Source organism: Ursus americanus, chromosome 1, assembly GCF_024610735.1.
Source record: "Ursus americanus isolate L20-20 chromosome 1, mUrsAme1.1.p, whole genome shotgun sequence".
Classification (NCBI taxonomy): domain Eukaryota; kingdom Metazoa; phylum Chordata; class Mammalia; order Carnivora; family Ursidae; genus Ursus; species Ursus americanus.
The window spans coordinates 86,656,893-86,674,096 of NC_142127.1; the positions used below are offsets into that span (position 1 = coordinate 86,656,893).

The window sequence follows — 17,204 nt, forward strand, 5'->3', positions numbered from 1 at the left end:
AGCAACCACGATGATCTTTCCCTAGATGTTCATTGCTTGGCACCAAGAAGGAAAAATGTTTGTAAAGGGCTCAGCTCAAGATAACAAACTAACCGAGTTGGCTTTCTCTAGGTGTAATTGCAAAAGACATGAGGAGGGCATTCAGATGCCTAGGAACAAAACTGACTTTGAAAATGGGAAAGAAGAATTCTTTACGTACTCGTTACTGCGGTTTGAACCAGAGGCTGACTCTCTCCATTTCGATTCTGAGCATAGACACTAACCACATACTCCACTGTGGGCTGCAAACCTTCAATGGTCATTTCTGTTTGATCTGCAAAGAGAGTGAAAAGCAAATACAGCATCTGTGCTGTCCACTGTAAGGCCAGCTAAGTAACTGTCCGAGTTTGGTAATAAATGCCTGGTGGCTTGGATTTTTCATTTGTAGAATAACCATGAAGACATGGATGAGTCAGATATGATTTCTCTTGGACAGATATGTTCATTGCTAATACAAATTGCCATACTGGAGAGAAGTCAGACTAAGGGATACACTCTAAAATTTAATATGATGTCTCCAACAATGAATGATGCTGCTCTTGGAAAAAATGAAAACGAGTTTGACTTTAAGATTTTGCCTTAGGATCCTAATTTTACCAGGATTTGATATCAAAACAAAAACAAGAGCTAAAAGGATCTTAAAAAGCTAGGCCATCACTCTCCTTGGTGTACATGACTAAATAAAACCACAAAGAGAGGTCTAATAGTGCAAGATGTCCATACCACCAAACAGAACCATGCATGGAAAATCAAATGCACTTCTCCTAAAAATTCTGCTGCGGAGGGAGTCTGTAACAATCTCAAGCCCTGAATTCACAAACGGGGAAACTCCGACATATGAAATGAAAATGTACAGTACTCAGACCTAGGTGGCCGTGCATTTTAAAAAGCATACCGTGTGGCCCTCTTCTGTTTATCCTGATGTATGCGAGATGCTGGTTATTCTTACCTGGACCTGCAGTTTTCGTTTTTGATGGTCCTGGGCCGTTTTTGGGAGTAGTGGTCACTCTGTAACCAGTAACAGGGGAACTTGAAGGCAGCCACCTGACACTAATGCTGTTGTCCTGAACATCAGTCACTTGCATCTGGGATGGTTTGTCAATTTCTACAAATAAAAACAAGGAGAAACCAGTGACGCTCCAGTCCATGGGGGACAAGAATGGACAAGGCTTGTTTCCAGTCCTGGTAGGCACAGAAAGATCTCTTATTACTATTAACAACTCCCTGGTGTTTCTTTTGCAGAAACACTGAGATTGCCTTTGGGAGGTGGGGCAGGCGTCTAGATACCATAACCTATTTTCAAGATGGCTGTTTCATTCACAAAGAAACTATATTCCAGGTAGGTGTTTGTCTTCTTACCTTATCAGCTCATTCATTCATTCATTAACAAATACTTACTGAACAGCCCTTATGTCTGTCTCTGTTGTAGGCACATGGAACAGCTCCATTAACAAAATAGACAAAATCTCTGCCCTTTGCGGTGCAGCTTGAATATCTGGCTCAAACCTCTGTTAGCTGTCTGTGTTGCCTCATCTTATTAAAAAAGAAGAGCAATCCCCCAGTGAGGAAAACACTTGGTTGCACACTGCAAACCTATCCGTCTCCACACAGGAGGAGTCAGTACCTGTTCGATAGTCAATGGAAACCGGCTTGCTGCTTGCGGGGCTGTCTCCACGGCCAGTGACAGCGTACACGGTGATGGTGTAGTCTACTCCAGGTTTAAGGCCGCTGATGGTAGCTGTGGACTTGCTCCCAGGCACAGTGAAGTCCTGGACAGGGCTGTTTCCTCCTGTGTGAAAACAGGTTAGTTCGAAGCGTGAGGGGCTGAGAAATAGTTGGGGATTGCTGAGTCACGACATTAACACATAAGACAGCGTTTAGTCACAACTTTGATCATTCCCTTTAAAAGAGTATTATTAATAGGGCCCCCACAGGAACATATTTATGTATGCATGTGGTGAACCCTTAGTAAGTGTGTAAAAATTGGGAGAAAATGGCAGTTAATGCTATTTTAACATTCCACTTTAAAATGTCACTGAGTTGTGGATTAACATTAGGAGAAAAGGTAAGTCCTCAACACAGGATGGCATATATTGTGTTCCTTTTTCAAAATATTAATGTAATACATTCATGTTAAATAAAATTTTGAAAATATAGGAAAGTGAAAAAAAATACAAATCACTTATTATTTCACCACTGATAATTTATTTGTGAATTTGTAATTCTTTCTTCCTCAGCTCTACTATTCCTCCTTTAGTAGCATTATATTATATCTTGGTTTCGCCACCAATTAGAACATACAGATTTTTTCACGTGTTCTTGGAAGAGACAAGGCTCCCACTGAATGGACTTGCTAAAGTCTCTTTAAATATTCACCCGCCCTTGGGCTTTGAGGTCACCCACGACAGAATCTGACTTGATCGCAGTGAAATAGCATTTTACTGACGCACCTGTTTCTCCATAGGTGATCCTGTAATATCTCACAGTGACAGCAGGAGCGTCCCAGCTGATCAGCACGCTGGTGGGGGTTGCGGCAATGACTTCCAGGTCCCTTGGAACATCAGAAACTAGGAAAACAAGGGAAAGTTTCCACATCTATAACTTTCAAACGATGCCCAGATTCACTCTGCTCATTTTTCAGATAACTGCCTTTATAATTCCTACATATAATAATGTAAATATGATGCAAAATTAGCAGAATGAAAAATTATGCACCATTCAAGGGAAGGGGTTAAGGAGGCAATTCAAATTATGATAAAATGACTATTACAAATTTATTGAAGCATTTTTTTCCTTCAACTTTTTATTTTGAAAAATTTTAAAACAGGGGCGCCTAGAGGGTCTCAGTCGGGTAAGCGTCCAACTTGATCTCAGCTCAGGTCTTGATCTCAGGGTCATGAGTTTGAGCTCCACGCTGGGCGTGGAGACTACTTAAAAAAATTAAAACAACAGAGAAGTTACAAACATAATATAATGAACACTTATATTCCCTTCTCTCGGGCATTTGTTTATTGGTCACATTTGCCACATGTGCTTGTCTCTCTTTCTGTGTCTTTCTCTTTTTGTTAAGCCATATGAGATCGAGGTACAGGTATCACGATGCTACTTCTCCCATAAAGTACCTCAGCATGTATCTCCTAAAAATACTGACACTATCTCATGAAAATAATTCTGTTTTTAAGGGAACTCTGAAACAGGGATTTTCTTAATATTTTGAATAAAACTTTGGGTATTAGAAATGCATAAATACCTATATCCAGTAAGAAATTTTTTATGATAAAAAAAAATTATCTTCAATAGAGTCTAAGAAGGAGATTTTCTCTACATATTCTCTCACTTCTCTCTCCATGCCTCATAACCACAATCTATTTTTTTAAGAGATGATGACTCAGACAACATAAAGTTGTTTCCCAGGAGATACCACCTGCCCAGAAAGTACTCTGAGTTTCTTTGCAGACCAGAAAACAAGTTACCTGTTGACTGTTGGCCAATCAAGGGAGGACTTTCTTCTCTGCCATTCAGAGCAACGATGCTGACCACATATTCTGTGCCCGGACTGAGATTGGTGAGGGTGATGGAATTCCGAGACGGGGGCACTCGATCTTCCCGAGGTCTCCCACCAGTGTGCTCAGGATGATGGCGGATCCGGTAGCCAGTGATGGTGGCTCGAGGAGCGATCCAATGCACAGTGAAAGAGTTGGCAGTGATATCAGAGAAGTCAATGCCAGATGGGGAATCAAGACCTGTTGTTTCCACCCAGGAGAAAAAAAAAGACATCACCAGTTTAGGAGGTGAGGAAGAATGTAGGGAGGTAACACACAGCCAGTGTTTCTGGCCTTTCTCATTAGCACAACAGATTGCCATAAACGTCAGGTCGTGATGCACTTATTCTAAGCGACACAAAAATTTCAAAATCATAAACTGACCCAGTTCCAAATGGCCATGTCAAGCTTTCTTTTCTTTTTCTTTCACTAAGTAATCCGAGTGGTTTATACATGTTGTTACCAAAGGTTTCTGTATCACTTTGGAAGACAGGTGTTTAAGATATTTTGGGAATTATTTTCAAATGCTTCAGTGTTCAAGTATTCTATGTTTCTATTCTGTAAGTGTGTCTCTCAAAATAAGGCAAGATATGCCCACTCTCAAGTTAAGTATTTGGTTCTCAAAGAAGCTTTCTGCACTCAAGAGGAAATTGATAGGTCAACAGGGTAGTAATGCCAAACATAAAACTCTCAAAAACTAAAATAAGACATCATCCTGGACATATTATAATGCACATAAATCCTCATGAATTGAAAATTCAGTGTACTGCAGAAAAATTAATAAGAATTTAGTTTATCTCAAATTCAAATCACTTAATCTCTCTGGGCCTTCCAGAACATTTTTATTTTAGTAATAATAAATTGAGATATCACAAATTTTTGGAACCAAGCAGACTATAATTAATGGATACACCACATCACACTTTTTTAAAAGGGAAAAATTAATAGAAGCCCTCATATTAAAGAAGAAATGTAATATTATGGGATTCAATTCAACTTCTTTACATAGCAAATGGATATTTCATCAAGCAGAAAAAAGAGATAAACTTGTTGGCTTAGCAAAGGAGAGAAAAGACTTCCATGACAATGACAGCATTGGGTCAGTCTTAGAAGGAGCTGCCTAATGAGAAGGAATGTTCACCATCTCTAAATAACCGAGATTATATTATTCTTGGGAGATTTTTTAAAAGGAGAGACAGCAATGTTTCTGGACTATTTTGAGTCCTTTCTGGAAGCTGAGAGTATAATCTTAGTGACTGAAAGTCAGGGTAATACTTGCAGAAGTGTCATTTAATTTTTAAGACCAGTGATCAAAAAGTAATGACAAGGCTATAAGCACCACTACCACCACAAAAATGGAGATGTATTTTTAGAAGCAGCATTCCATTCTGCTATTTAAAATTGGTAGGTAAAAGCTATTTGATCAGCATGCTGCTGACATAACTCACCTGTTTTCTGTCTTCCTCTAAGAGGTATGCTCTCATGCTGTTCGTACACACTGGAGACACTGACCAAATACTCTGTGCCAGGCAGGAGATCTGAGGAGGCAAGGGGTACTTATTTTTAAATTATGCTCAAAAGCATGAAAAAGTAAAGCACCCTCAGGACTATTTCAGTGTATAAAACAATATACACAAAAACTGAGTCCCGTAACCTACTTACACTGATGTGAATGTTGCTACCTGGAGGTACGCTGTAATGAGTTAATAAGGAAAAGTCAGCTTGCCCTCTAACATCTCTAATAGAGCCCCACCCTCAGATGCTCTTCTGAGAGTATGATTCAGCCAGATCTGCGATAAGATGGTTGCTGCCACGTAGTATGATCTCTGTCATCCACTTAATATTACGTCTGTTGAGGGCATGTGATAATAATGACCATGGCACTGTGGATTATCATTGACTCATCACCAACAACCCTAGGAAGTAGTTTCCTACTATTTAAAGCAGACTTACAGCCATACAATAAACTGCAAATATTTAAAGTGTACAGTTTTGACAGGTTTCGGCATATGTATGAACATGTGAAATCATTACCACATTCATGACAATGAATGTGTCCATCACCTCCAAAACTCTGGTTTACGACTGTCCCCATTTTACACATGAGAAAATGGAGGCACAGAGAAGCTGTATTCTTTGACATACTTGCCTGAGATCATAAAGGATTTGACCCAGGCCAAGACCAGTGGTCTTAATAATTAACCTTTACTGGAAAAGAGTCATAGTCCATGGGGAAAGTGATTGTTTCTGCCACATTAAAGTAAGAACAAAATACTTTAAAAAATTACATACAGTTTCCTGAGTATCCTCTTCTCTCGTTTTGAGGTCCCCAAAAAAGTATAGAGCAAGGTTTCTAATCTTTGAATTCTTACTCGGTAGACCCCATTCCCCTCCACATCATTTCTGTAGAGGCCCCTGCAAGGCTTAGCTGCTCAGACCCCACGTTCCTTATTCCTGCTTGCCCAGGGGGAATCTACTTAACCACCAAAGACCTCGGTTGCTTCATCTATAAAACTGAGTAATAATGGCTTCTCTGGGGAGGGATGGCTACCTTGCCATCCAGAGCAGGATCTAGAACACATGATGAACATGAGACCACTTGGTGGGGCAGCCAGTGGTCCTGAAGCAGGGGCTATACTGAGCGGTGCTGTAACTACTGATTCCAGAGCACCCCAGAACAGAAATTATAGCCCTGTTGATATGCATATAGAAGGATGTTCTCACCCTCAGCCATGAAATGAGAAGCTGAGACTATGGTCATGTTGAGCTGCCCTTCCTGCTCTCAAATATGTTCGCAACATAAAGGAAGTATTCAGACCTTCCTTTGGTACTGTACCTACATGTGAGCTCTTTCTCTGTGTGGAAACCTATGCTGCTCTCACGTGTTACTATTCCAGTGAGAAGGATGAGAAGGGACATGGACAGGAATCACAGCACCATGTCTCAGCCTCCTTCTATTTTCTTTAACCAACGATGTCTATTTCAAAAAGGTAGGATCTAGAAAGACACAATTTCCATAAATGGTTGCTGTTTTTCTAGGTCCTCAGCCTTCAGAGAAACCCTGCCAACAGATTCTTTCTGAAGTACCAGTTACACTTCTGGGCTCTTTCTTCAAAACAGTGTCCTGATCGACCCTAACAAGTCACCATTTCTACGCTTTCAAACACTAGAGATTACCTGCTCCGACACTTCTTTAAAAAATGAGAATAAAACAGGTATGGTGACATTATTTTCAATCCCCATTGTTTCTCCCTCCAAACATTTAGATTTAGTCCTACATTTTCTCTTGACATTCGTTTCTTTTTCCGTGCTCATCTAGTAGCAGAATGTGTTTGAAGTCTTCGAAGTTCGCTGCTGGTGTTTTTCCACTGTGATCTTTAAAAAGTTGTAGATTTCGGAGATACATACATGAAAACAGCAATAAACATGACATCTTTCAAAGGTACAGAGCTGCACATCCAATTTGGAGTTTAGCTTATAGTCTTGTTGCAGCTGTCTTGATCTTAGTTGCCTCTCCCTGAGAACTTGGAATTCTCTCCTGGGGCTCTAGCTTAGTATTTATTGAACAGATACGGTTGAGTGCTTACTTGTTAAGACCACTGCATTGTCCGAAGGAGAGATTGACAGCTCTGCAACATCTTCCTCATTTTTCACAGGTGAGTAGCGCACCAGGAGGTTGGTCAGTTCAATGGATGGAGGTGGGGCCCAGGTGACACGCATAGTGTCTGGACCAACATTGGTGAATCGCAGGTCAGTGGGAGGAGGGACAGCTGGTTTTAAATAAGGAAGACCAGGTTAAGGGAATTTTAAAATTAAAGCTAACAAAAATAGCTGGAAAGGTAAAAACCGTATTTCATGCATAAAGGAAATGAGTCATCATCATGCAAATAGTCTAATCTAAATCTAATCTAAATCACAGTCACTACTGTTAAAAATAAACACTACACACAGTACTGTTAGGCCCCTTTAACCTTTCTGCCATCAGTACATATCAAAGAAAAATTTGCATCTACTTTCAAATATGTGGATTTTAAGTACATTATTAATACCACTGACAGTTATTTTATCCCAGGCTGAAGAGGCTTAAGTTGCCACACAGCAAAGAGAAACACAGCGGTACTTTCCAAAGAAACACATGCACACAGACAAAAAGACAAGAGGGTCCTAAATTTCCCCTGACACGAGATGACTACAGCTACTGGCATCGCTACAATCCCGCTCCGTGAATTCTACCTACAAGTGAAAAGGTTCATGCAAATTGGTTCTCGGCATGTTCTTACCATGCAGGGCAGAGAACCTTTGTAATGTTGCATGCTCAGCCCCAGACTGGTTAAAGAGGAGTTTCTTTACCTAGCCATGGCAAGGCAATCCACTGCGCTCCAAAGTTTCTTTTCCTCCTATGTCAAAACAACCCCCTTCCAATCCACCCTAAATTTGACTGGGCTTTTAGTCAACTACAAAGAAGGAACACGGTGGTTTATCAAAGAGTAGAAAGAAAAGCATAATGGTACATTTTGGAAGTACCTTTCTTATTAACTGGTGCTCATTACACAATTTCGTATTCATTAAGATGTGTTTAAAAAGAAACCCCGGGTCTACAAATTCATCTCAACTTTCCCATTTTGTATCGAACAGATCCGCTCTCCCTCGCTTTCTGCACATGTGTGGTTTAAATGAAAATGTATTTAAGACCACATGCATATGCTTTCAACCAATCAGTTTAGCATATCCATCCAATTCCTTACCTGCCCCAACCCACCCTTCCTCTCTTAATGGCTGGCAAATTGCTGGCTTTTCCCATGAAACGTCCATCTTTAACCAGAGTGACTGGTGGCAGCATGCAACACCATCCATGTCTCAAACACAGAAGTTTTCAAAATTCACCCGTTTGCTGTGTCAGTGTAGTAGGGGCACTCTCTCCGCCATTAATGAGAGTGATAACGCTGATGTCATAGTCAATGCCCGGCTCCAGCCCTGTAACTGTGTAGTATCCTACTGAGGAGTCCACAAAATCTTCAAAAATAGGGATACCTTCTCCTGCCGCAACTACTGTGATGCGGTACCCAATAATGGTGGAAGAGTTTAGCGGGGTCCACCTCAGGCCGATGCTTGAATCGGTTATATCAACAAAGCTTAGGTCAGTGAGTTGGGGCACCTCTATTGAGTTACAAAGCAAGGGAGGGGGGCAAAAGGAAGATAGAGGCAAAAAAGAGGAAAAAATAAAGCAGTGTACGTCAGGTTACTAGTGGCAAACTTGACAGAATGTTAAAGCAATGATGGTAATATGCGATCTTTTCCCAAAGTTCTGAAAAGATGTCCTAAGCATCATGAATATAGTTTGTTTCCTTGGGAGAATAAAACAGGTTACAATATTCTTGGGGATTTTCTTGCATTTGAAAAGTATCTCTAAACAGTAGAGTTGAACCTCTCAGGTTCTTAAAAATTATAGGCCTGTTAAGGATGTCAAAACCATTCTTAGAACCTAGACATAATATCCGTAATAAGTATCAACAATGCTTAAAAAAAAAAAAAGCCAAAACTTTTTTTAGTAGGAAAACAGAGCTTGCATGAAGAAGGTTAAAAAAAAAAAATCGGTTGGTGAGTTTTTCTTTCTTTTCCTATAGAAAAACTCAAGACAACATTATGGCCATGGTGCTAATGCATTATGAAAGTATGGTGTGAAATGTGCCATTGAAAAGCACATTCAGGAGGAAGACAGATAGACTTGAGTCCAAGACCACTGCCAATATTTTGTTTAATTCATAATCAAAGTTATTTAATCAGCATTAGTAAAAGCATTCTACCGAATAGTGCAAAGGAGAACACAATTTGTCCAATGCTTTCATTCTGTCACAATCCAATTTTGGACAAATAACAAACCTATCCCTAGATAGGTCTTCTCAATGTTGTCTTTCAGTCCGTGAGAAAGAACACCCGAAGGTGTGGCTTTCCTTCTCTCTTTTATTTTCAGTTTTATAAAGGAAGGATTTGAAACTGCAAGATGAAGAATTGAACATGTCAACCAAGTGCTGTGTCGATGTTCACATATGGAGACAGGTACGATTTTACAGACAGCTGTTCAAAATTGATACGGACTGTAAAATCAGGGACAAATGTGCCGATGGGATGCATTTACCATATTACTTTTAGCCTGTCAGTACCGAGGACAGACACATGACATCGTTTTAGTAATATTTCCACGTGAGCGGACAGTACAGAGTTAATGCCATGGTGGCCAGTCCATTACATCCCCATCGCCACAAAGAGCATCCTGGTGAAGCAGACAGGAAAGCGGTGTTAACAGCAAGCATTTGTCCAAACAGCTGCTTTGACCTCCTGGTTTTGGAGAGTGTGGTTGGGAGGTCAGAACTAAATCCCAAATGTACTTGACACCCTCAACCACCTGGGGATTAAGATCTTAATCCCCCCTCTCACTGAAACTGCCACTCTTACGATAACAGCTTATTTTTCCATTACCTGGGATGATGGTATCAGAGATAGGGACACTTTCCTTGTCATCTTTGATAGTGTAAACACTGACATTGTACTCCAGGCCAGGACTCAGGTTTTCAAAGGTGCAAGAGCTCTGATCTGCATGGACCACTTCTTCCAAAGAGTATCCCTGTTGTCCATTTAGAGGGGTGGTGGTAATTCTATAACCAGTAATGTCTAATTAAAACAGAAAGGAGGAAGTTACTGCACAGAGCATCTGTGACGCAGGGCACATTAAACTGGACTCCAGTGATGGACCCACAAAGGGGAAAGGAGGAAGACTTGGCATTTATTGAGGACTCTCCTGTTATTCAGTGCCACAATGACCCTTTGAGGCAGGTATTAATATCCTCGGTTTAAAGAAACTCTTGGAACAGGGGAGTGGTCACCAATGCCTTGCCCTTTGATACAAACCAGGCTTACCTGGTGTGGTGCTCCTCTCCCAGGAGACGGTAAGCACTCCAGTGTCAGGGTTTGCCTCCAGGTGCAAGTTTGTTGGTGGAGACAATGCTATGCAGAACAAAATTTTAAATTAAAAGTTAAAGCTAACACCAAGCACTTGACCTGTGGAAAGTTTTCTTCTTTCTTTTTTCCTCTCTTTCCTTCCTTCTTTCCTTCCTTCCTTCCTTCCTTCCTTCCTTCCTTCCTTCCTTCCTTCCTTCTTCTTCTTCTTCTTTCTTTCTTTCTTTCTTTCTTTCTTTCTTTCTTTCTTTCTTTCTTTCTTTCTTTCTTTCTTTCTTTCTTTCTCCTTCTCCCTTTCCCCTCCCTTCCTTTTTTTCAAGAATCAGTAAAAATATAGAAGTTACACTCTGAAACCATGGTGGACAGTGATTCTCTGAGAGCATTTCTTTTTACAGTTAACAATTTTGCAATGCTATTGAAATTCTTCCTGTCTTGCCAGTTCACAAATATTTTTGATGTGGAAAGAACAGTTCTGATGGCACAGAATATATGAGATGCGTTGAACTTGCTGCTCCAAATTTAGCAATAGCTGATAAGATATAGGGATGGGATCTTCGCCTTGTGCCATTATCAGGAGCAAAAAGTGATTTTTAAAAGCTATTTTTAAAAATCAGACCAGGTTTAACTAAACGAGGCAAAGAACTCCTCTTACGTGTCACTACTTTCTTTACAATCGGAGCATCTCTCTCTTGCCCATCCCTCAGGACTGAGATGGTGTACACGTATTCCACGCCTGGAGTCAGGCCGGACACAACGATGCTTCCTGATTCTGAAGTCACTTCTCGCGGTGCTTCCCCTCCCTGGCTTGGTCGTACACCCAGCTAGAAGAAGGAAAGCCAAATAAACACCAAGGACAAGTATTTCCAGAGCTGGATTTCTGCAGAAAGGTTGTGGTTATGCTGTAGATAACATGAACACCTGTGCACACTGCACACTGTGCTTTTATTAGGGGATAAGTTGGGGTCTGCCTTTAGCTCTACTAGACACTTTAGCGGGAAGTTCCTTGGACTGGGGGGCCAAAGTGGGAGACGTGACTTCCAGAACTGCATTACATTGGCTTGTCACGGAAAAATGTCATTACATGCTGTTTTGCTTGATCAATAATCTCCAGATACAAACCAGAAGTACACAGAGGCTTTGGGCCACATGGCAGTTCATTTCTATTGTCTTTGTTGCTGGAAGAAATCCTCCAGCACTCTCTTTAATGAGTTATGAACATTCAACTTAAAGGTAGCAGCCGCTTTAACATTTTGTACTTCAGAAACATTCCTTTTGAAGAAGTATGTTCATAGCTTAAACTGCAGGACAATATATTATAAAAGAAGAATTAAAGCGAATGTGCCCATAATTTTCAATTTTTTAATATTTTATTTCAAAACCTAAGTAATATTGTCTCATCAAACAGTGTTCAACTCTAGAGACGTCCTTTGTAGGTTATAAGCCTTCTGAAAGTCAGAATGACACGATTAAGGGAAATTTAAAACAGCAAGCTTCAAAAAGGGCTTCTCTATATATAAGTAGCATAATCATCAATATGGCCATTTGCATATTTCAAAAAAGAAGTGACCTTTGGTGTATTTTTTTAAACAAGCAATCATGGGGATTTAGTCTTGATTTCCAATTATAATAAATATTTCTCTCCCCACACTCTAACTGCCAAAGAAAGGAATTCTTTTAAACATATTCATTTGCATTCATCACTTCCCTAATATCATTACTTTAAAGAACATGAATCCAGATATCTACAGGGAAGACCTTAATCTTAACTTCTATTAAGAGATTCACCCAAGGGGCTTTGAACAAGTGGAGACGAAACTGATTGGATGGAAATGTGATTTTTAAGTGACTCTGAGTTTAATTGGTCCCCCTAAATTGGTTTTCGTGAACTTGTTGACACCCATTTACAACAACACAACAAAAGGCATTTCCCTATATATTTTAAAATGCAGTTCCCTGGGGGAAAGGATAGAGAAAATCAGATCACAGCAACAGTTCCATACTAATGTTTTATCCTTTGCAAAGCACTCCCACGGCCTCCCTCGGTCCATCCTTCCAGCAATTCAGTGAGGTAATGGTCATGTTATACCTGGACGATGCAGTGAGAGAGGCACAGACAGAGGCAGCTAACAAAACCCAGGTCTCCTGACTCCCAGACACCCTGTTTCTACCACATCCAGAAACAGGAGGGCACTTCAGGGCTGTATCACAAGAGATTAGGAATATCCACAACTTACCTTAAAACCAATCCTTGGAGCAGGTGTCCATGTGATCACAATGGTGGTCTCGGTGACCTCCGTGTTGTAAGGTGGAATGGAACTCAGAGGTTGCACTGTGAAAGAGAATCAATGCATGTGTTCAAATCTTGGAATCACAGACGATGGCACAGAACGTACAGAGAGCCTCAGTTTACCCAGCTAGTGGACCCTGAATGTCATAGCCTTCACTGGGTGGGAATGTGGAGGAGGTCAGTGCTTCCCAATCTTTCATGTGCCCCACAAATTGTCTGACACCTGGCTAAAACGCAGGGCCAATGTGGGGCTAGAGTTTGCATTTCTGCGATGCCAATGCTGCCAGGCCATGAATCATACTTCAGTAACAAGGGCCTAAATGACCTCCGAAGACACTTTGGAGTCCTTGGATTCTTTGATTTGTGTCTTTTCATCGAGTTTGGGATTTGAGTTTTATGACAATAAATTTCCCTCTACAGTCAGTATAAAATCCCATTTGAAATGTAAAACTGGTCACCACAAATTGATTATCATTCTGCTTTTTAAATCATTAATTTGAGAACAATTGTTAAATTATAGAATGTGATCTGAAAATAGCTCTATGCTGAGTTATTCTGTAACAATGGTCAATTATTTTTGGTTGCAATGAGAAATGCCATATGAAAGTTAAACAAAATCTGCCACCATGGACGTACTTATAAATTCTAAAGATTCCTTAAATATGTGATTATCCATCTAGGAGAATCCTATTACAAAAATTTAGTACTCTGCCACTGGAATTAAGAATTATAACAATTTAATTTTGCGTCTCCTAGCATCCTGACCTCGCTGTTATTTCTCTCAGTGAAAGTATTACTTTAAAAAAAGTAAGAAAAGAAGAAAAAAAAGTATGTGTACACGCACTTAAGACAGACATTTTCAACTGTCAACAAATCTTATTACAGATTTAGAATCGCTAAAATATAATCAGCTGGACAACTAAATCTGGTAATAAGGGAATAAGCATTTCAATAACTGGTTGCTGGTGAGGTCTGAGAAGCCAAGACATCTGAACAGGGTGAGTCAAATTAAGGGCTTTGAGTGTGTTGCCAGCCTGGATCACATGTTTGGTGCCTTCATAATTCCTTCCTTTTTATGTGCCAACCAAATTCTGTGTCCACTGGGGAAAGAAAAAAAAAACCTATTAAATGCATTTATGCTAAATTATGAATGGCCGGAGAGACAGTTATCCTCCGGAGGTACACAATGGAGATTAGAAGAATCTTAAGACCCTGCTCACTCCTCAGCTCCAGTCACTTGTTTTCCCTTCAACCATGTGGGGATTTGGGCACCGCTGCAATTCTCCCATTTGTTTCCAGGCTGGACTTGAATGTGTGATTTTTAAAAATTGTTTTGAAAATACTCTGTGGAAAAAAAATAAAATACGTGTGTGGGCTACTCTGTAATGGCCGCTCTAATGGCTGCCCTGAAGTTCTACAGGTTTAGTGAGCTGCTTCCTAACTACCTTATTATTTCAATGGTGTCTTCGGGAAAACCAGGACGGGTGACCCATGATCCCTTCCCAGAGTCTCTGAAATCATACACCACTTGGCTGCTGCTGACTTCGCCAAAATGCCGTGGCTTGCCCTGTGGGACCACATTAATGGCCACAAAAAATGATCCAGAGAGCAAGCAGTTTCTTGCACAGAACATCTGTGGAAGCCACAACTTTTTCACAAATTACATTCTCTTCAACTGTCTTGGGCTTGAAGACTGGGTGTTTTCTATTGCTTGAGCCAGCCAGCTAGAATCTTCCCAAGTTTAAGATGATGCTCTCTGCCTGGGAAGACCATTACAGGAAAATCTCCAAACCACAAACCCACAAACTGATGTCAAACAAAGGATGTGACTGTAAGTATGAGTTATGGGTTCTGGCAGGTTTCGTTAGGTGAAGCACAGCCTGGCTGTTAAAGAAATAAAATTTGCCCTATTTATAAAGGAGTAAGCTGTATTTTCCCCAGAAACAGCCCACCCCCCCCACCACTCCACCCTCACATTTGCTTTTCAGAATTTCGCACAAGTTATAAAATCCAGAAACGTTATTCCCAGAATTAAGCGTGGTAAGACAGTGAAGAGCTACAGAAACATACAGCGATTGCAAAAATATGCAAGCCGTCCTGATGTTTACAGCCTCAGAGAGTACTTCAAGTTCAAATGAAGTTGTGGAACTGCCTTCTTAAGTAGGTTTATTTAAATTGAAGCTTTGCTTGGTTGAACTGTTTTCGTTCTCATTCTTCCCTCAATCATCTATTCACTGAACAGTTTTTGAAGGTAGACTGTGTGCAAGCACTATGTTAACCTTTATCCAGTAAAATCAGTTTTGACAATCAGTACTTTAACTCAAATAGAATTGTATTTTATAGAAATATACCGTGCAGAGCATCAACGTAATATGGCCAATGTATCGAAGTCTGCAAAAGTGCTTGAAATAGTCCACACTGACTCACCGTACTTAATTGTTGTTACTTACTTAACAATACTGAATTATTGCCACTATGCTTTTTCTTTTATGGGCACTCTATCCAACAAAAGAAACTACATAAAATAGGTCTCATGTTAAGGAATGAAAAAGTAAAAATGATCATTTGTAGAATTACATGTGGTCAGTAAAAGGCTAAATCTACTGAAATCTCCGTTCTAATTCATGAAGGGCCCTATAAGAAATATATATTTACAAGAAATACAAAGACACTGATTTCACATTAATAGATTCTAGAGTATCTTAGTAACATGTAACATAAAATGGCAAAATTTAGAGGTTAATTTACAAACGAAAAGCAAGATTTTACTTGCTTATAATTAGCAGTTACTTAGGAAAAAGACTTCACCAGCTAAAAATCCTACACCAAATTTAAGTGGAAATACAGTTTTGGTAAATTATGAATTCCTACTGGGAAAAGTTTGTAGAGAATTTTCCTTGGGAAGTAAATTCTATAGTTATTTACAGTTAAACTTATTTTCACTTTTTGAAGACTTCTTTCACCTATATTTTTAAACACTTTTGGAAAAATGCGAACTAGTTCATAGTTGTAATATATGTTGAAAAGTGTTGGGTGCCTCTATAATTCAAGATGGCGAGTTAAAAATAACAGCTGATGCTCAGCTAGAAATTAGGGGTCTCATCGTTCTTTGTAATGTAAATGAGAATGTTTTTAATAGGACTTAGTTTATTAATACAGGTCTTTATTGTGATGTAGATAGGTAGGAGATTTAAGGCCACTTCCCATAAAGTGTTGAGCAAAAAAGGACAGACGTGGCCAAAAACTGTCAGTCTCCTTCCCTCTGTGGAACTTCGAGAGTCATTTAAGAAAGATGAAAAGAAAAAAAAAAAAAAAACTTAACTCTGTTCTGCAGAAATACTTTAATTTGCTACAGTCTCATAAAGAAATCCTTTCCTTAGCTTCTTGTTCTGTTGGTTTCCATTCAGTTGGTAAATGTTTTCATTCTACACGTAAACTGCTATCACTCAACACCCAAAGTAGCAGGACGTAGACATCCGTGCTAGTTTTGTTTCTTGCCTTAACTGGGGTTTGGTAAATTCGTTTCCTACAACAGCATTAGACTCTCAAATAACTGGGTGCTTTAAACCATGTTCCTCAACATGGTCCCTGACGAAATAAGATGCTTGGCAACATCTGTAATTTAACCTTCATCAAGGACATCTTGCTTCAGAAAACGATCAACTGAACTGAATAGTGTGCTTCATGATTTCTATTCTGGCACAAGCTCCTTAGTGTCCAATAATAAACACACGGATCAAGGGCCTGGTCCATGACCACACTTTGAGTAGCACTGCTTTAAATCTTCCTTTTTATTTAAACCTTGTACTACGGTTTTTTAAAAGTTACCTTTTTAAAAATCAGAGGAAGCACGGAGAATATAAACATCAGTAAGAACCTACGACATCACTAAGATAAGACGTTCCAACTTTGGCTTACGAGTGGTGAAGACTCCAGTGGCTTTGGGGCTCTGCTGGTTGCCTTTGACAGCCACGAGGGATGCGGTGTACTCTGACGCAGGCTGCAGATTCCTCAGGGGGTACTGCGAGGCCGAGGGCCCCACGTTGTACTTCTTGGGCTGGCCTCCCCGGGTCGGGCCCACGGTCAGTCGGTACCCGGCTATCCGGGCCCGAGGTGGAGTCCAGGTCACCAAGACGGTCGAGTCAGTTTCATTGGTAAACCGGAGGTTAGTGGGAGCATCCAATTCTAGAAAAAAAGATGACGCACATCAAGAAATATTTGACCCTCAGTAACGATCATAACAAAACTCGAAAGCTTGACTGAATTTTCTAAACCTTTCTTAAGGTTGAAACTAAGTAAAACTCAAAGCCTTGGAAATGTGGCGCCATTATGAGATGGAGTGTTACACGGAACTTTGCAAAATGGTGTCAATCATGAGAAAT

General features: G+C 40.1%; 1 protein-coding gene across 12 annotated transcripts in view; it reads right to left on the reverse strand.

Moving 5' to 3' along the window:
• FN1 (fibronectin 1) overlaps positions 1 to 17,204 on the reverse strand; it is a 64,347-nt gene that overhangs the window by 18,778 nt on the left and 28,365 nt on the right. For 6 of the 12 annotated variants that reach the window (XM_045806672.2, XM_045806680.2, XM_045806675.2 and 3 more), the window contains exons 20-32: positions 16,741 to 17,007; positions 12,770 to 12,864; positions 11,188 to 11,356; positions 10,497 to 10,583; positions 10,059 to 10,250; positions 8,466 to 8,738; positions 7,169 to 7,351; positions 5,030 to 5,119; positions 3,513 to 3,782; positions 2,490 to 2,606; positions 1,664 to 1,828; positions 989 to 1,144; positions 200 to 313 (exon numbers count right to left, since the gene is read on the reverse strand). In XM_045806672.2, coding sequence (XP_045662628.1) covers positions 200 to 313; positions 989 to 1,144; positions 1,664 to 1,828; positions 2,490 to 2,606; positions 3,513 to 3,782; positions 5,030 to 5,119; positions 7,169 to 7,351; positions 8,466 to 8,738; positions 10,059 to 10,250; positions 10,497 to 10,583; positions 11,188 to 11,356; positions 12,770 to 12,864; positions 16,741 to 17,007 — 2,178 coding nt within the window. The remainder of the gene's footprint in view (positions 1 to 199; positions 314 to 988; positions 1,145 to 1,663; positions 1,829 to 2,489; positions 2,607 to 3,512; positions 3,783 to 5,029; positions 5,120 to 7,168; positions 7,352 to 8,465; positions 8,739 to 10,058; positions 10,251 to 10,496; positions 10,584 to 11,187; positions 11,357 to 12,769; positions 12,865 to 16,740; positions 17,008 to 17,204) is intronic. The other 6 variants (XM_045806679.2, XM_045806678.2, XM_045806681.2 and 3 more) reach the window with 1 other exon arrangement.